We start from the raw sequence: 20,641 nt of genomic DNA, 5'->3' as shown, positions 1-20,641 counted from the left end.
AGGAATAAAGGAGGTTCCCAGGCCTCCCTGCAGTTAAGTGCGGCCATGAATGACTTCTCTCCAACCGAACAAAAGCATAGAAAGCACTTGCCAAGTCTGGGAAGTATTAAAGGGAGGCCATGTCCGTTTTCACCCCTTTCTTCCCCCACTGACTGGCAAGTCAAAGGGACAGCTGACACTCAGCAGAGCCACCTTGGAAAATGTAGTAGAAGTCACATGTTGAGGACTGAAAGGGCCCGAGTCCCTGATACTCATGGCATCAACCTGAGAAAGTCTGAGTGACTTAGACTTCAATCATAGAGAGAAATAAACTCATTTAAGCCACTGTTATTTTTAGTGTTCTGTCACTCACAGCTGAATCTAATCCTAACTGATATAGATGCTTTTGGAAATTATTGGTGATAGGTAGAGGTAGGTATTTTCTGAAAAAGACATAGGCGGTGAAACTGAGAAAGCTGTAGAATAACTAGTTAAGTAGTAGAACAAAAGGTATAAAAAAATAACAAAAAACCTCATGGTTTTATGCCAAACCCCAGTCCTCCATCTCTAACGGTTGCCCGAAGGCCCCGCTGCCACCGTACACTCAGCACATCTCCAACAACCGTCTTCCTCCCGTTCCCCGCAAGGGCCTCGCCCTTCCACATGCTTCCTTTCTGCTCAGGGTGCTACTGTTCTAACCTCTGAGTGGCCTTGGAATCTGCCCTCACTTTTGTCCTTTTGTCCAATACCCAGTGCTGGGTACCAAACCCTAGAGAATCTTCAAATTTTCCCAACCAGCGTCTCCCTTACCCATCTGCTCCCAGAGTGCAGTGCGAGCCATTACCTCCTCACGACTCAGCTGCTGCTCCAGATCCCAAGGGACCTTTTCCTCGGCAGTTTCTCCCCATCTAGTCAAATCTATAGGCTGCCATAAGAAGAGCTCCCTACAGTGTCATTTTAATTTTGTTACATTCTTGTGGCTCTCCCACATTTTCAAATTAAAAACTAAATGCAAGGCCTTTGATGATCTACCCACACTTTCCAAATTATTCCTTTCACTACTTTCTGGAGTATGAGGACAAGAATCAGACAGGAAATTTGGAGCTAAACAAACAAGATGCAGCTATCTATGTCAGAATAGAAATAGTGTATTATTATTTACTATCAAAGATATATAGAAGTATCAGGATCTGGCAAGTCCAGAAGTTGCTCTGGTTGGGAGGACTAGAACCTTTTATATTATTCAGAAACAAAGAAACAAACAAACAAACAAAAATATCCCTAGGGGCTATGAAGAAGAAATACAGCATCAGAAACCACTTTATTCAACATTTATTAATCCAGTTAACAAGTATTTATATATTTAGTATATCATATGTTGCCAGGTCCTGCTCTAAACCATTTGGGTAGTAAAGGAAAAAGAAAAAAACAAAACAAAACAAAAACAAAAACGAAAACAAAAGTAACAGCCTCTTGACTTCGTGGACCTTTCAAACTAGAGATGTCTGCTTTTATCTGGTGACAACTGCTTTATTGTACATAGATCTTTGCTAGTCATTTACACTTTGTCTTGTTTAGCTATTTTCTCAGGGCTTCACTAGTATCTGGAAGCTACCGAAGCACAATGCCTGACGATGAAGAGACCCCTTCATCTCAAGCACTCAGAAGAGCCATAGGAAGCATCTTCTTAGGCAAAGCACTCACACTCCTGTTCACTGACCTTAAAGAGGTCCAGCTGAGCCTGGAAACCTGCTAGGAACAAACAGAAACATGTCTCTGAGCTGGCGCTCCCCCAGGGTACAGGGAGCCCAGCATATCCTGCATCACTCTGGATTCACAACACTCAGGTGTCAGGTCAGAGCAAAGGCCTTTGCCCTAAACTGCCTCAGGAACCAGGCAACGTGAGCAAGATCAGAGGCACAGGCAGAAACCGTAAATGCACGGTTTAATGGGAGACTCTGAGAAACTGTAAGGAACGGCAAGAAGAAAATTAGCCATTCAAGCATCAACTGCAAACCCTGGATGTGCTCCAAACCCAAATAACAAAGAGGCACCTGAGGTGCCCTGAGGCATCTGGTCAAATAAACACCCAGCCCGAGGGAGAATCTAAAATGGCTCCGTGAATGGCCACTACCGCAGCAGAAGGGGAACCTGGCCACTGGAGCTGAGTATTCCATGTAGCTACCCATTTGGACAAAGCTCCCGAAAACAACCGAAAGTTTTAGCATTTTCACTTTTAGATACCGTATTTACCTAAGACAACTCAAAACACGTCTACACAAGAATGTGTACATGAGTATACATAGCAGCATTACTCCCAATAGCCAAATGTGGAAACAACCCAATGTCCATCAACTAATTAATGAATAAGGAAAATGGGCTACATCCATACTATGGAATATTCAACCATAAAAATTAATAAAGTACTGATTCATAGTGTTACATAGATAACTTCTACATTATGGTAAGTAAAAGAAGCTTACAGTGTACGATCACGTATGAAACCCCTCCAGCAGGCAAATCTATAGACAGAAAGTAGGTTAGTGGACATTTAGAGCTTGTGAAAGAGAGTAGAGGGACATGGGGAGTGACTGCCAAAGGGCACGGGCTACGCTTTGGGGGTGATGGAAACGTTCAGGAATTAGTGGTGAATTAGGGTAATCTTGTGAATATACTCAAAACCACTAAATTATACACTTTGAAAGGGTGAATTTTATGCTATGTGAATCAGACCTCTATTAAAACAAAGGAAACAAAACAACCATCAAGAAGCTTTCAGGGCTGGAAGACTATTGGCAGAACACAGAAATTCAGTTATTCCATTCTTCCCTCTCTGCCCCACCCAGGCCGGGCCTGACCCGCCCCTGCCCTGCACACGCCTCACAGAGAGCGCTCCGCCTCCAGCCCCGCCCCACGCTCACCACAGCCACACCCACCCCCCTTAGCACACCCGACTCCTGTCCGAAGGCCAGGTTCCCCATGACTACATATAAATGAAAATTAGCGGACTCTAACTAGAAGGGAACATCCATTTCCCCAACAAAAAGATGGCCAAAAAGCAATTTACCCAACCTTGAAAAAGTAAACATTTTAAAAGATATGAACATAATTAGTCAAATGTCTACCTACTTACACTTAAATTATTAATTAGTCTTGTACGTTTAAATTTAAAATAATGTGGTCTTAATTACGACTGTGCCCCCGGTATGTATACACTGGCAGACAGAGAAACAGACAGTCGTCCCCCTTCTCTGCAGGGCAAGTCCAGGACCCACAGCGGACCCCTGGAACTGCGGATGTACCAAACCCTGTATATGGTACGGTTTTTCCTATATATACATAACTACGGTAAAGTTTAATTTATAAATTAGGCGCAGTAAGAGATTAATAACAATAAATAGGATAATCCTAACCATATACTGTAATAAAAGCTGTGTGAATGTGGTATTAAGTAAAATAAGGGTTACTTGCACAAGCTCTTCAACACCACAACAGCCGACCTGACAGCCGAGACAGCACTGAGCGACAACGGGCAGGCAGGGCCTGCGGCGCAGAGGCGCTGGCCAAAGCAGTGATTCGCGGGTCCCAGGCGGGACAGAGCAGGGCAGCACGAGATTTCATCGCACTAAGCAGAACGGCGCATAGTCTAAAACTTATGAATTGTTTATTTTTGGTATTTTTCATTTAATATTTCTGGTCCACGGGTTACTGAAGTGAGTGAAAGTGAAACCGCCATAAGGGGAACTATGGTAGTAGGGGATCGATAGGATTGCATGTGGGCAACAATCAATGAAAGTTTAAACTAGCAAGTGACAGACTGAAGACACACAAAATCCAACATGTCCACTCATGGGAATATACTAACAGAAGGAATACACCTGTTCACCAAGAGAAGTAACAGTTTTGAAATAGTCCCAAATGGAAAAAGCCCTGCGTTTCCTTGGGCAGTGGAGCTAATGGCAAACACGTAGTGATACATATATTCCTACACCAGAAGACTGTGCAACAATGAAACGGACACATCCTAGGTATACACCAGAGGAAGTTCAAAAATAACACTACGCATAAAAGTCACATAGAAGAATGCATTCTGTGTGATTCCACAGCAAGTCAAAGGCCTCTCCAGTTTAGAACGAGGAAAGCAGCGGCCACTGGGAAGGGTGGTTGGATGAGCAAGAGCAGCAGGAGGGGCTTCCACGTGGAGCAGAGTCTGTTCACTGCCCTGGGTGGTACCCTGGGAGCCCCACGAGTGGACTGGTGCCCTGCAGCCGAGACAGAGATGACCCCGTTCCCCACCATGCGAGGTTACAAGAAGGCAGCCTCTACAAACCAGGAAGAGGGTCCCCAGTCCCCCAGGTAGAAACAAACGGGCTAGTACCTTGGTCTTGGACTTTCCAGCCTCTAGAACTGTGAGAAATAAATTTCTACCGTTTAAGCCACCCAGTCTATGGTATTTTGTCACAGCAACCCAAGCTAAGACAACAGGTTTTTCAGTTGATGTTAATTCACTGAACAGCACATTTATGATCTATGTTCTCTTCTGTATGTATGCAATAGTTGCAAAAGGCGGGGAAATAATGGTTTAGAAACACTGCCCTTTCCATTTGTACACTTCTATTTTATTCAAGTCCTTTACATGCTACATACATTTCCATAACCAACAGAGCCATTTTAGGTGATCTAGCAATTTCCTAAAGCATATCATTTTAACTGCTACAAAGTTGCTTAAGGTATACCACATTTTGAGTCTGTGAATAACATTGTAAACTTAGAAAGTTTATCATGAGTCAAAAGTACCTTTTGCCATAAAATTATAATAGTCAATTCTCTCATTGTAAATGAAATGAGGGTCCTCTAAATGAATTTGAATACTTGTTTTATTAAAAATGTTATCTTTTTTTGATTTTTATTTGTGAGATTAAAAGGATTCAGAATAATTACTGAAATTGTGTTAAAATTCTTTTTAAAAAAATATTTTATTTATTTTTAAAGAGAGGTGAAGGGAGGGATAAAGAGAGGGACAAAGACATCAATGTGTGGTTGCCTCTTGCATGCCCCGTACTAGGGACCTAGCCCACAACCCAGGCACGGGCCCTGACTAGGAATTGAATCAGTGACTCTTAGCTTCACAGGCCAGCACTCAATCCACTGAGCCACACCAGCCAGGGCTGAAATTGTGTTACATTCTTTACCTCCTTAAAAACAAAAACAAAAAACAGATTCTTTCCGTTGATCTCTATTAGTCAGTGACTAACATATCATCTGCAAATAATACCATATTTTGCTGTGTATAATGATTACATATCATGGGTATAATAATCCCATGTATAATATGCACAAAACGTGGGTGCACGTTATACCCGGGAGCACATTATACACAGTAAAATACAATACTTTGTGGCTGAAAAGAAGTAATTGAGAGAATACCCAATAACAGCAAACACTTTATGAGACCTTTTAAAAAAGACAGAGATTTTCTCTTTTCTGAAGGATACAGTCTTGGGAAAACCCACCTCTTATTCTGATAATATACTTACTTTCAACATTTCAAAAATCCTACATGTATCTACCTTAATACTACACAGGGTAACTAAGATGTCCTGTTTTTTCACTCACAGCTGAATATTTATCAAGAACCAATAATTTACAAAAGAAATATAAATAACCAGTAATCAAGTATAAAAGTGTTCCATTTCACTAATAACCTAAGAAAGTAATATTAAATCATTCCTTTCTTTGCTACACTGGAAACATGTTTTTTAAAATTATGAAATATTTTAGCCCTGGCTGGTGTGTCTCAGTGGATTCTGTGCTGGCCAGCAAACCAAATGGTCACCAGTTCTAGTCCCAGTGAGGGCACATGCCTGGGTTGTAGCCCAGGTCCCCAGTGGGGGTACACGAGAGGCAACCGCACATTGATGGTTCTCTCCCTCTCTTCCCTTCTCTCTCAAAATAAACAAATAAAATCTTTGAGAAAAAAATTATGATATATTTTAAACACATAGAAAGGTAGAAACCAGAACAACAAACATCCATGTACCACCCAGTACACGTATTGTGTTATTAACACCCGGCACTGGCTAGAATGCAGGGAAGGTAGGTTTTCTCAAACACTATTGCTGAAAGGATAAATTGGGAAGTTTCTGGATAGTAATTTGACTATATTTATGAAGTCATAAAATATGCTTAAAACTTAATTTGGCAAGTTTACCTGGAGGAATTAACTCAAAGAGGTAATTAAGGATCTCTACAAGGATATTCATCACAGCATTGTTTAATAAAATAACCATAAAATGTCAAATGAAGAACTAGTTAAATCATGGTAAAATATACTTTGGAGCATTACAGATAACTAAGAAAAAAAAAAAAGAAAAGATACATTACTAACATGGAGAACAAAATAGGGGCTATCACTACTGATTTTAAGAATATTAAAAAGATTATGAACAATTCTATGCCCACAAATTTGATAGCCTAGATGAAAAAGGCCAATTCTTAGAAAAACAATTCTGCCAAAGCTCATACAAAAAGAAAAAAACAATATGGATAGTCCTGTATCTATTTTTAAAAATTGGGCCCGTAATTAATAATATTCCAAAACGGAAAGCACCAGGTTCAGATTGGTGCACCAATTAAGCCTACTAAACAATTAACAAAGCAATCACACAAATTTTCTACAATCTCTTCCAGAAACTAAAAGTAGAGGGAAGAGTTTCCTAACTCATTCATAAGGAAGGCATGATCTTAATACTAAAACTAGACTAAGATGTTATAAGAAAAGAACTACAAACCAGTATCTCCTATGAACACAGATGTAAAAATCTACAACAAAGTATTAGCAAATTGAATTCAACAATATATTAAAAGAATTATATACATTAAGCAACTGAGATTTATTCCCGGTATGCAAGAATGGTTCAACTTTCAAAAATCAACTGATGTTACCCATCACATTAACAGGCTAAATAAATCAAAATCATATGATTATATCAATAGATGCCCCCCCAAAAAAAAAATTAAAAAAAAGCACTGGACAAAATCTAACACCCATTCAGCAAACTAGGAACAGACGAGAACATCAGGGAGAAAATACCCGATAGTTGGCAAACATGTCATCAACAAAGTATAAATTAAAACAAGATACCACTATACTCTTACTAGAATGGCCAAAATCCCACACATTGACAACATCAAATGCTGATGAAGATGTGGAGCAATAGGAACTCCCACTCACTGCTGGTGGGGATGGCAAACGATCCAGCCACTTTAGAGGACAGTCTGGCAGTTTCTTTCAGAACAAAACATAGTCTTCTTACCACGCAATCCAGCAACCATGCTCCTTGGTATTTACCCAAAGAAGTTGAAAACTTACGTCCACACAAAAACCTGCACATAGATGTATTTTATAGCACCTCACTCATAATTACCAAAATTTGGAAGGAACCAAGATGTCCTTCAGTAGCTGAATGGGTAAATAAACTGTGGTCCATTGAGACAATGGAACATTATTCAAAGGTTTAAACAGAGAGAGAGAAAAGAACAAAAAGTCGTGAAAAGACACGAAGGAATCTTAAATGCATATTATTGTACTAACTAAAAGAAATCAATCACTATTAAATGCATATAACTATGTTGCAGAAGCCAATTTAAAAAGACTACATACTGTATGATTCCAACTATATGACATTCTAGGAAAAAACTACAGAGACAGTAAAAAGATCAGTGATTGCTAGAGGTGTGGCGGGAGAAGAGGAGGAGTCGTGGAGCACAGGGGATGTTCCGGGCTGTGACACTTCTCTGTATGATACTACAGTGCCATTGCACATACGTGTCATTATAACTTTGTCCAAACCCAAAGAATGTGCACCACCAAGAGCGAAGCCTCATGCAAACTATGGACTTTGGTTGATAGTGAAGTCTCACTGTGGAGTCACTGGCTGTAACAAATACACCCCACAGGATGGTAAGGAAAGCTGAGTGTCGTGGTGGGGAATGGGGTGGGTGTATGGGAATTCTCTGTACTTCGTGCTTAATTTTTTTTTTTCAGTGAACTTAAAACTGCTCTAAAAATACAAAGTCTATGTAAGAGGAAGAATATCCATTAATTTAAAAATAATAATAACAGCAATACAGAGATTACTAGAGATGTTAACTTTTTCTTTTAACTTGTGTTTTCCTCATTTACTATAGTAGAATGAATACCAATCACACGGTTTTTCACAAGGTATGAATTAACAATTCTGACACTACTTTATGTATATTCTAGGACTGAGCAAATAAGTAAGTATATTGTGGATGATGGAGCTAGGATTTTCATTGTTAGCAAAAGGAATTTCAATTAAGGAACGGGGTAACGTCAGAAGGAGCTCTGTGGTGCTGGACAGGGGTTGGAGCCACTGTGAAATCACAGTTTTACACACACACACAGAGTGAGGCAGATACACATGTTTGTATATACCATGTATTTTTAGTTCTGTTCACGAAATAAAAATAAGGGAGAAGGGGCCACTTTTCATTATAGTAGAATTCTAACAAATGTATACGGAATGATGGAAATATTACTGATAGACAAGCCCCAGAGTAATAAATGTTATATACAGAATAATCAATGGATGCTTAAATGAAAAGGGGTAAGTTGGGAAATACCTCAAAGTTTGTCCCCACAAGACACTTACTAATTATAATTAATAAACTATACCTAAAATAAGTTTCACAGTGGAAAAATCTGACAAACACTACTTTAACCAAGTCGTCTTCTAAGTTAACATCACTAGTGGTGGAACAAAACCACATGCTACCTGATCATGTACGTATCCAAAAAGATATCAAACCACTTCTGTAGAGTTCTTGCCAAAAATGTATAGCCTGAATTTAATCACAAGGAAATAGACGAATCCAAATTTTAAAATGTCCCAAAAAACATTCGCCAATACTCTTCTGACATGTTGAAGTCATGAAAGCTCAAGAAAGAATGAGAAACTGTCAGAGAAAAAAAAAAAGATACGACAGCTAAATATACCATGTAATCCTGGACTGTATCCTAAACCAGAAAAAGGACATTAGTAGATGACTGGCAAAATCAGACAAAGTTCTGTAGATTAAATAATATCATAACAATGCTAAATTAACTTCCTGATTTTGATGACTGTTCTATGAAATGTAGAGTGAATGGTATTCGGTATTTTTCTACTATTTTTATACCCCGTTTAAAGTCTGAAATTATCCCGAAAAATTTAAAAATTTAAAAACTTTTAACAATCTTGTCCCACTAGCACACTAGGAGTCTTGTCCATTTTATTAATAAATGTGTACCACCTAGCCTAGGGCCGTGCACATAGGATGTGTTAGTATCCACCATGTTAACGAAAGTTAAAACGAGTTACTTCCAACATTTCCAGACAGAGCAATTAGTATTACATAGTAGTGTAGGTCCCGTTTGCAGTAAAGTGCTGTTTTATTAAGATAACATGTGTATCTTTGAGTTTAATCTCAGGAACTAGGTCATCATGTGGGACTCAGTTATGTGATTCTGTGAAACTTATGTGATTCCGTGAAACTTTCTTCAAAAATAAAACCAAATGGTTAGAGCAGCATCCCAATATGCCAAGGTTGCGGATTCGATTCCCGGTCAAGGCTCATATAAGCAGCAAGCAATAAACGCATAAATTAAGTGAAACAATGAATTGCTGTTTCTCTCTCTCTCTCTCTCTCTCTCTCTCTCTCTCTTCCTTCCTCTCTCAAAAAAAAAAAAAAAAAAAATTGAAAGTTAAAAAAAAAGCCAAATGAAAAGATATCCAGAAATACTTCAAATGTGTGATACACTATAACCAATGGCTTTAAAAATCAGTACCCACAGTTTTTTTAATGTTACATATGGCTATTAGGCATATTCTAACGCTGTATCCTGAGATTTCTCTCATTGGAGACAGTTGTAAAGTATTCCAAACACTAATATGGAGATTAAGATAGGCATTCTGCCATTTCCTAAGAAGGGTTATAAATTCTTTCAGTATTTTTCTTGAAATATTTTCTGTTGAAATGGTAGTATATTGAGAAGTTTTTTTAAAAATTTTTATCCTCACTTGAGGACATTTTTTTTTCTTTGCTTTGAGAGACAGAGAGAGAGAGAGAGAGAGAGAGAGAGAGAGAGAGAAACATTGATGTGAAAAACATTGGTTGGTTGCCTTTTCATATGCACCCAGACCGGGGTACACACCCCAACTGGGGACTGAACTCGCAACCTGGGTATGTGCCTTGACCAGGAATTGAACCCACAACCTTTTGGTCTATAGGATGATGCACCAACTGAGCTAAACCGGCCAGGGCTACTGAGAAGTTTTAGATCTCTAAATCAAGTAGGATGATCTTCGTATTGATGTAAAAATTTACTTCTCATCCCTTTTTCTTTTTCAAGAAGCGTCACTATAATGTGACTACAACCAGGTTAGTGAATCCAGATCAACTCTGAATGAAATAATGTCTATTCTTCCAAAGACGGACATTGACTTTGTATGAAAGGTCGGCACCCACATTTTAAATATTCCCTGGAAAACTATCTGACATGTTAAATATATCTGTTTAGAGAAATTATAACTTGTTTGGTTTTTCCAGTAGCTCCCATCAAATGTGTAATCTGCTGATTCCCCCCCTGCCCCATGTCCAACAGGCATGTCTGCTGGCCTATAACAGTATACCTCAGTCATATCTCAGGCTGCTTCTAATAATTCTGGTCAATACATCAAATGGGTCCCCTTCTGAAGCTCCTATGTCAAGGTTAAGCTTGTGACTGAAGTCTAAGGGGTGAGCAGGAGGCGGGTGAGCGCCTGCTCTGCACTCCTAATGCCGCCCACCCCTCCCCAGCCTGCCAGGACCAGAAGGCAGGCGAGGACAGAGATTCCGCGTTAAGAGACAGCCCACGGCAGGCCAGGCTGTCCTGTGGCTAGCCACATCTCTTGTCCTCTTACATCAGGGTTTCTCAACCTTAGCACTATCGACATTTGGGCCCAATAATTTTTCATTATGGGGCTGCCCTGTGCATTGTAGGATATTTACCGTCATCCCTGGCTTCTACCTACTAGATGCCAGTACTGACAACCAGAAATGTCCCTAAATGTCCAGTGGTTGGGAAGGAAGGGAGAGGTTCTCAAAATTGCCTCCCCTTTCTTCTCCCCCACTTTTAAGAACCACTGTCTTACAAAAAAAGATCATCAGGCCAGTAGTGCTTGCTCCCTTTCCCTTGGCTGCTATTCCTTCTTGGTCTAATATTGACTAGCGTGTAGTCTCTCTCTGTGTATCAGGCATCCAAATCCACCTCCCTCCTGGGGGGAACACATTCGTTGGTTCTCTGAAAAGTCAGACTAAAACCTCACCGTGCCCGGGAATGGGAGATTTGATTCTGGCCCTATTTCCCATCCCCCTAACCCCACCCTCAGCCCCTGCCCAGCAGGGGACCGTCTTGGGAGGGTTGACAAGATAGCTCTCTAAGACCTAATCACCTCCCAGAGCACCTTCTCAGCCTGCCAGAAGAGTACCTACCTCCAGCTACCAAAGGAGGGTGTAGTGAGAGGACAAGTTAAACGGTGCCTCTTTTCAAGAGCAGGGATCATTACTATTCATAAATCTCTGCATCCTTGCTGGGGCAGCGCAGGGCGGGGGAAGGTGAAGAGGGTATGAGGCGGGTAAATGGTAATGAGAAACAATACAATTGAAAAAATGAATTAGGGAAAAGAATCTTTGCATTCAAACGCAGTAAAAAGTTAACATTTGGGGAATCTGGGCAAAGCACACAGTGATTCTTTGTGCTATTTGCACAACTTTTAAGTTTGATATCATTAAAAAAAAAAATCCCCGAACAGGAATCTTATCAGAGTAATGAAGATGTCTAAAACTGAATTACAATGATGGTTGCACAACTTTGTAAATTTACAAAATAATTTTTGAGTTATACACTTAAAATGGGTGTATTTTATGATGCATACATTATCTCAGTAATTTTTTTTAAAGATTTTATTTATTTATTTTTAGAGAGGGGAAAGGGAGAAAGACAGGCAGAGAAATATCAATGTGTGTTGCCTCTCACGCGCCCCCTGCCAGGGACCTGGCCTACAACCCAGGCATGAGTCCTGACTGGGAATCGAACTGGCGACCCTTTGGTTCACAAGCCAGCACTCAATCCACTGAGCCACACCAGCCAGGACTGTAATTTTTTTTTTCTTAATAAAGAACTCCTGTATTCCCTCGTGCTGGAGGTCAAACGTGACAACGTCAGTGCTGCTGGAAAGGGGCCTCTGGGGAAGACAGAAAGAGAGGCCTCACCATCCTCCAAAGAGAGCCCATCCATTACCCTGAGCTTCCTCCTCGCTCTCCCCAAGTGCCTGGTCTTGGGCAACCAATAATCTACCTTCTGCAATAGACTTCTTTTGCTCCTATATATTGTCCCCTGGAAACAGTATTTATGCCGATTAAACACAAATTTCACGTGACCACAGATTTTGGTAAAATATATTATCATTAGTATACAACATTAGCATTATTATTCTCACCATGTGAGGGTAAAAATAATCATTAATCCAGATAAACTTATCCATGATCATCCAAGTCATACCATCAATATTCTTAATAAGAAATACCGGTATGGACATATTGTACACATTACATTTTATTACATGTAATACATATGTAGCTCATATATAAATTGAGCTAGAGGGTAGAATGACAACACCTGAACACTTGGTCCAGTGGAGAATGAGACACTTTATTATACTATAATAATCTGCAAGTTCGGCTCAGATGGAGAAGATGCCTCGCATTCAATGCCACCTATCACCTGAGGAAATTCTGTGATGAAAGAACGATCAGAAATCAATAAGGCTCTTCGCCACGGAAGTGCCGGAACGGCCATGGCCCTCTGCCCTCCTGTGCCTGGGTGCCGCGTGTGCGTCCCTCAGATGCTATCAGGACGGGCTCTTTCCCTTTCAGTCCAGACATCCCAGTGTCATGGGAAAGACCATGGGCAACATGCCATGCAAACCGGCCACCAAAGACCTAGTGGTCCCCAAAGCATTGCCACCACTTTGCAGGCGTCTCGGATTCCCAAGAGGCGGTTAAGCAGCTAAGGAAAGGGAGGGCCACCAAGCAGGGTCCACTGTTCTAGAACCACTGTTACTGCTGAGCACACGCCACATGCTAGCCCATGTCCCCGGCACTTCACACATATCACTACGCTGACCTCACAACTGCTCCGAGGAGGGTACAATGAGTGTCCCTCCATTTTATAGATGAGGAAGCACATTCAGATGTTACAAAAGGGCCAGGAAGTGATGAAGCTAGAATTCTAAACCTACCTGCGCTCCTTACCCTATACTGTCCGGAGGTGTACAAAGTCACAAACCAAAGTTATAGTCAAGGTCACAAACTGAACTGTGCCTTTGTATAACCCCTGAGCAGTTAATTAGAATCATATATATCCTACCTGTTTTTTCAGTAACTGTCTACAGTCAAGTCCCAAAAGGCCACAAAGACTGAAAATTAACACTCTGCTCAATCCCATTTTTATAAAAAGTCAAGCATTAACTAAATATACAAGTTAAAAGAGACATGACATCAAAGCACAAGGTTAGACTATATGGGCACATTTCCAATTTAGAAGAAATTAAGAACTAAATTACCTCAACCCACAGAAATGAACCATAACATGTAAGGCAAAGATAATTATAAACCTCACAGGAGACATGCTGGAAGCTCCTCTTAACATTGCCAAATGATAAGCATTTATTTTTCAAATTCAAGAAAATTAAATTGAATCCAATTTAGAGCACCCCTTATAATTGACATGAGAAAGTCTGAGATCTGGCAAAGCCAGGGGCAGGACCGCTAGAGCTTAGAGTTTTAAAGCCACACACAGGCTACACGCCCAGGTGCTTCGCCCATACCCCAGCCCCGTGTGGTGTACCTCTGGCTCTTTCTCTGGAGGGAATTTAAGATCTGAAGGCTAAGGCAGGAGAAACTCCTAGAGAGGCCTGGAAGCAGTCCCTGATAATCAATCCCTGTCAACTGGCTAAATGAGGAGTATCGCTGATGCAAAAATAACCCTCCTGGGCAACACCACATCCTTTTTCAGCCATATACTTCAGGAAGCCAAGACTGGAGTTGCTGTTCACTCAAGACTTTCTTGTTTCAGCCCTGCCTGGAGCGGCTCAGCGGACTGAGTGCCGGCCTGCAAACCAAAGGGTCGCTGGTTCGATTCCCAGTCAGGGCTTAAGCATGGGTTGCAGGCCAGGTCCTCAGTTGGGGGTACACGAGAGGTAACCACACATTGATGTTTCTCTGCCTGTCTTTCTCCCTTCCCCTCTCTAAAAATAAATAAATAAAATCTTGAAAGAAAGAAAGACTTTCTTGTTTCAGTCAGATGAGAAGTTGCTGTGGTAATGGATGCTGAGACACAGAGACATGAAGCCACCTACCCAAGTTACACAGTAGGAGGTGACAGAGCTAGGATGCAACTCCAGGCAGTCTGCCTCTTGAGTCCACATTTAACTACGATACACTCCCTCATGCCCAGCCAAGACTCCACCACGGTATAGATAACCCAACTCATAACCAAGTCACCAAACCTTACAATCATTTTTAATTCTCCTGAATACCTTGGCTCTCTGGAGAGCAAAAATCTTCAATAACTGTTACCAAGTTTACAAGGCATTTCCTTTCTTTTCCACCCAAAACTTCTACTGTGGGCAATCAGAAGGAGATACTGAGATAGAAGTTTCTGGAAGAATGGCATGACTCAGGCCACAAGTTATACAGTTGAGCCCTGGCCAGAATGCTACGCTCTCCTTGGTGAAGCAGTTTTGGGGAGAGGGTGTAGGCAGCACCACAACTTTGCAGGAATTTATAAGGATTTTCTTGTTGTTGCTACTTCGAAGGCATGCAATTTAAGTACTAAAGTGTTTCATGTCGTGTTGCTTCCAACTTGAGTTAAGAGTCCAACAGACTGGGTCTTCGTCCATTTTCCCATCATGGCCTCACAGAAGAGTCAACAGGGACTCTGCCACCGGAGATGACCCTAACCCAGTCATGCTCTGAAAATCTAGCAGTATCTATACTTCCCATGCCCCCAAACATAAGCTTTCCAAGTGATCTCCTTTTCAGTCAAGGTCAGACCCCACCTAAGCTGTGGCTTCTTTCCTTGCTGTCAGAAACACCCTGGCCATCCTGGTATCTTCAAAACCCCAAACGCTCTTAACTGACATAAATGACACCTTCATAAAATTGGAGACATTCTACAGCCTTTATGCTTCCACAGCAGAAAAGGCCAGCTTCTCATGGGATTCCCATGCAGGGGGTAACAGAACCCTCTTCGTTGCACTTTATGAAGTCGAGCTGATTGTCACACAGCCCAATCAGCGCCGGCTAGAGAAGGCTACTTACGGAGGCTAAAGCAAGTGAGTAAAATATCCCAGGGAGATTAATTCTTCTCCCAGAGCCATTTTTTGTAAGAGGATTTTAGTGAGTATTTGGCCGAATATGAACAGGTAACAAACATCGTATCTGCAAATTTGAGAAAATGAAATGCTAATTCCTGCAGACCAAGTGGCAACAGTTTGAGAGAGCCAAGTACTCAGAACGGGGTAACCAGTGGAAGGACGCTGAGATACAGAGACATGAAGCCATCAGTATTCTCTGACACAAAGCTTCCTACACCCTCCCAAGTCCCAGTGCAATGGCACACCGAGCAAAACGGCATTCACTCTCAGTCTCCGGGGACTCAGACAACAAAGAAAGCTAAGGGTAGCCCCGGCCAGGTAGCTCAGTTAACAGTTAGAGCACACTCCCGATACGCCAAGGTTGCGGGTTCGATCCCCAATCAGGGCACATACAAGCATCAACCAATGAATGCATGAGTAAGTGGAACAACAAATCGATGTTTCTCTCTCGAATCAATAGTAAAGTTAAATTAAATTACAATTTTTTTAAAAGCCATGGTATATGACACTGCTATAAAGAACTGCCCCCACAGCGGGTGGAATAAAAGGCTCTGCCTCGCAGTGTCTGCTGGCTTTCCACTTCTTCCTAGACAAAGACGGTGAAGGTCTGAGTGGACAGGCCTGTTAGAAATCGCTTCCCCAGCTTGGCGACAGGAGGCCCTGACGCGCCGGCCTGGCTCCGGACAGCGGCAGGGGCTCCCTCCTTTGACGCCTTGGTGAAGGCCCTGGGGGAGGGCTCCAGGGACCGTGGTTATCACCTCAAACAACCTGGTGAAGGCAAATATAACCCACAGTATCTGACAAAGCAAGCTGGCAGGCTATAAATATCAGTCAATGAGGAATAAAAATTATTTCATATCAAGAGTCATAAAAACCTCAACCCAAAGCATCCCATAGGGGCCCCCTCAAACGCGTGCACACAGACCCTACTCAGCGACGGCCAGCAGGCAGGACTCGGGTCCGCGCCAATTTGGTCCACAGGCAAAGCCCGAGGGAAGGCGGACAGATGAACAGGTGGAGACGTTCACCTGCCATAAACACTTGGTCTGTGCACTCGAAGGAGTAAGGACTTCTTCCCCCACACTCTTATGTCTCGCAGAAGATTCTGAACTGCTGTGTTCTTGGGAGCTTGGTCCATATCCATTTCCTTAAAGAGTATCCAGATAGGAACACTTATGTTACTAGAATTATGACTGGAAGTTACCTGACATGAGAAGGGTACAGGAGGAGGAGATGACTGTCTAATTTCAAATACTTACTAGGTATCAGTCAGGTGCTATGCAAAATGTTCTGGCCGTGTTTACTATTCACCAACGGTCACTGCTCAAGTGTAACGCCATTCCTCAGGAAGGCCCCCTGACCACCTCATCCAAAACTGCCCTACATCCATCTCCTCAATACAAGCCTGTTCATTATCTTTACAGCACTTAGTGCTATCATATATTATTTTAAGTTTGTTTACTTGCTTATGCACTAAAAGAGAATTTATACAGTTTGTCTTGTTTACTGTAGCAGCTCCAGCCTGCTGAAAGGTGCCTGGCACACAGCAGACCCTCGTGAACATATGATCCCACCTCGTGCACACCAGCGCCCCACGAGGTACTCAGAACGGGAACTGAGGCCGAGGGAGGTTAGGGAGCTTGCCAGAGACAACCCCACTGGGAAGTGACATCCAACTGCAGAGCCTACATTCTCTCTCTTGTGCGCTATGCACAAATTTCTGTAGAGACCCCATTCTCAAGAAATTTTCCATCAAAATGGTTTCCACACCCCCCGAGTAGTAATAAAGGTTATTAAAAGAATGCTGATGGGATCATGAAGCTTATGCAGTTCAGCAGAAGGCAACTGCTGTGTGGCTGTGCTGGCAGTATGCCCTTGGACCCACGACCAGGGGGAGAATAAAAACCTAGGAAGTCAATTGAGTAAGGACACGGTGATGTCTTATTAAGGAATAACTCCAATGAATATCGAAAATGATACAGACAAAAATTTGGAGTTTATTTGAGAATGCCCTATGGGATCCATCAGTAAGTACCACACAGTCTCTGTAACCTTTCTTAGCCTCAGGTTATAAGGTCCTAGGAGACAGGGCCGTCCCTTCACTCCTGCAGAGTCCTGCACGGTACCCTATGCGTGAGAATGCCTACCCGGCAAAACACTGTGTCACACCTGGAGGAATCCCAGGCCTGCTCCTGCTTTGCTCTGCTGCCCTATTCACAGGACAAGAGCCATCACTCATCAGGGCTCTGGAGTCTCTAAGAGCGTTCACAGAGAGGGTTGTCAGGGGGAGAGGATAGATACTGCTTGTGTAAACAAACATTTCCCCAGAGGCAGCTCTAATAGAAACCCTGACTAAGGACAAACCTTGTTTTTAAAGAAAGCCGCCCTAGTTCTCTTTGGTACTGCTCTTTAGGGGGCTGGATACTTTAGACAAGTTTTTTGTTGTTGTTGTTGGGATGGAGAAAGAAGCAGTTAAGGCTCAATACTGCCTTATTTTTTAAGATCAAAGATTAATAGCTCTGATAAAAATCAACACCCTTTCAGGAGGAGCAGTTAGTTGGGAGAAAGGTACAGAAGAGAAGGCATCTGCTGCAGCTCCCCATTTACGTCTCCATCACTCACAGGGCTGCTCAGTACAGTGGCAAAGGACTTAACGACTATTCATGGGTAAGGACAAGATGACTGTGAATTAAGTGAGTTCACAAATTAGGACAGACTGTCGGAATAAAAACAACTGCAGGCATACAGATTGGGACCTTCATTCTTCTCTCCCAATACTGGAAGGCGGCACAGATTCTGACACATAATTAGTGTCTGTTAAGTGACAGATGCAATGATGGACACGGAACAATCAGTCAACAGGAACTCTGTCCAGGGGATAGGGTCCTAATCCAGTCGTTCTCTGAGGACCCAGCAATGTTTACACCACTAACAATAGAGATGGACACAGCAAGTTTCCTCTAATTACTGCTTCCTTCAAAGGATGTAGAGACGTCATCTCCGTAACATGGCCAAAGAAGGGAAAAGGCCCAGCGCAGTGAACCATGCTGCAGGGCACAAAGCTCTGATAAAGGGCCTTAGGCTGTAAAAGAGGAATCGCTCTCACGCAATGCTGCTCTTCTCCACCAGAGCCTTCTTTCAAGATTCTGGGTGCGCTGCACTCACACTGTTATGAATAGGCAGTGGGTACATAAAAATCAAACCATATCAACCATATCACTAAGCTTCTTTCTTTCACTTTACCGTTGAAGGAACTAGGACACCATAAAAAACAACAACAAACAAACAAACAAAAAACTTTCCCCAAGCAGACACCGAGACAAGAAGGATTGTATTCATTTCATAATTCTTCCCCAAACTACCAAGCAGGGTTTAAACAAAGACCCAGATGGCAGATCTAAGTGGCAAGCTGAGTACATCTAGGTGCTTCAAATGTAAGGTAAGTACAGATTCCAATTCACCAGCTTTGACTATATGCAGCCAAGAACTTGAGTACAAAACTCCAATTTGTAAAGAACAACGATATTGAAATAGACACAAACCATCCACGACTCTCTCCTCCCCAATGGCCTTTGTACTCAAGGAGCCGTGCGGGCAGCGCCCGAGTGGCACAGGAGCTGCCCTCGGCGGTCCTCACCCTAGGCCTGGGTAAGAGCGCCGGCCCAGAATGCCTGCGCCAGGCGCTTTCGTGAGAGCACAGAGGCTCAAGGATCATTCTTTGCATCAGGCTCCGCATCTCAGGCACACTCCTCAGGGAAGCACTCCAGGCCTGTCCATTTTTCCCCAGCTATTGTCTTTGGGATATAGTCCAACTACAACTGGGCTCTGGTTTTTGAAATACACTCTGTGCCCATCAACTCTTCCAGAGGAACCTTCCCAGCCTCTGTTAAAGCTTCCTTCTCCTCACAACCGCTTTTTGGTTGGAAAGTGGTGTATGCTCCAAATGCAGATTTCTGGTACCTTTCCGAAGTTTAATCATTTGAAACCCTCCCTCCCATACATAAAAATATATCCTTCCAGCATCATTTGACCGAAGTATAAAGCAACCTGGTTGGCCTCCATGCATCCGATGGCATCTTCCAAGAGTGAAAATTCCACGCAGACATAGCCATAGTCGTAACCTGGGGACAGCATTTAAATACAGACGGGAGTGGTGTTAGTGCCTTGTAAACACAAAAGACAGACTTAAATCCCCTGTTTCTGAACCCCTTAAACACAAGCCCTCCCAACTAGCCCCTCCCTCCCCTATACTAGGCAAAGCTGCTACCCCAAACAGGAAAAAAGTACTGAAGGAAAGTCTGGATGTTTCTGGACTTCGAGAGTCATTCCAAAAAATGACCTTTTCTATTAACCAAGAAGATCCTCTGCCCTCCTCAGCAGTGATGATATGGAGAGGGTAATCCCACAGGAAGTTCAAGTGGGGACCCAAAACATTTTAACCTCAGGCTGAATCTTCTGGAAAAACAAAGTCAACAAGAACAGGAAAGTATCTGAGGAAACAAAGTATCCGAGAGAGGAAGTAGGAGCAGTTATCCCAACGCTATACTAACAGCCACTGCTTGTCAAGCAGGAACTCCCCCCCAAAGACAGAAGTGCTGATGGACTGCGGCAACTATTCTGTTTGGCTGCCACAGGAGGCTGCTGGTTGGCAGGGGACAGACCATTTCAGGTCTCCTCTTTTTTCCTTGTTTCAACTCAAGTAATAAACCAGCTATATCTTTACAAAAGGAAGAAAGTGTAAAAGCAGAAAGAAGCACAAAGAGCTGGGTCCGAAACTGTGCTTATGCACAAAGACTGGAGGTGGGGAAGGCTGGGGGAGAGAGAGCTGTCATTAGCAATCAACGCGCATTGAAGAACAGTACGTACCATTCGTTATAACAGACCCTTCACCTTTCTCCTGATCAAGTGTCATCTGTGGTTCTCATGACCCATGAGATGGCAAAGTCATGGGATTTACAGGCTGGTGAACCCTAACCCCAATCCGCCCTCTCATTTCCCTGCTAGGCCCGCATCTGACTACAGAATGGCACTGGCCAGCGCCATGCTCCACAGGGGCTTCCACGCCTCCTCCACTGCCTCACGGGATAAGGAAGCGCACCTTTAGGGGGCGACACTGTACAACTGGAACAGCAAGAAAAAGATGTGATTTGTTCAGGTGAGAAATAAATCTCAGGGAAAGA

The 20,641-nt window shown here is 42.6% G+C and overlaps 1 protein-coding gene across 5 annotated transcripts in view; it reads right to left on the bottom strand.

The window, feature by feature from the left end:
- Positions 1 to 20,641, bottom strand: part of RBM6 (RNA binding motif protein 6) — an 85,060-nt gene that overhangs the window by 27,104 nt on the left and 37,315 nt on the right. For 3 of the 5 annotated variants that reach the window (XM_054594621.1, XM_054594622.1, XM_054594623.1), the window contains one exon: positions 19,509 to 19,582. The exons of the other annotated variants lie outside the window; for them this stretch is intronic. In XM_054594621.1, the coding sequence (XP_054450596.1) occupies positions 19,509 to 19,582 (74 nt within the window). The remainder of the gene's footprint in view (positions 1 to 19,508; positions 19,583 to 20,641) is intronic. 5 annotated transcript variants of the gene reach the window in all.

This window comes from Pteronotus mesoamericanus, unplaced genomic scaffold (assembly GCF_021234165.1).
Source record: "Pteronotus mesoamericanus isolate MK-2021 breed Mesoamerican mustached bat unplaced genomic scaffold, CSHL_Meso_final scaffold_533, whole genome shotgun sequence".
NCBI classification, from domain to species: Eukaryota; Metazoa; Chordata; class Mammalia; order Chiroptera; family Mormoopidae; genus Pteronotus; species Pteronotus mesoamericanus.
The sequence above is the reverse complement of the archived record's forward strand: the minus strand, read 5'-3'. Positions and strand labels throughout refer to the sequence as shown.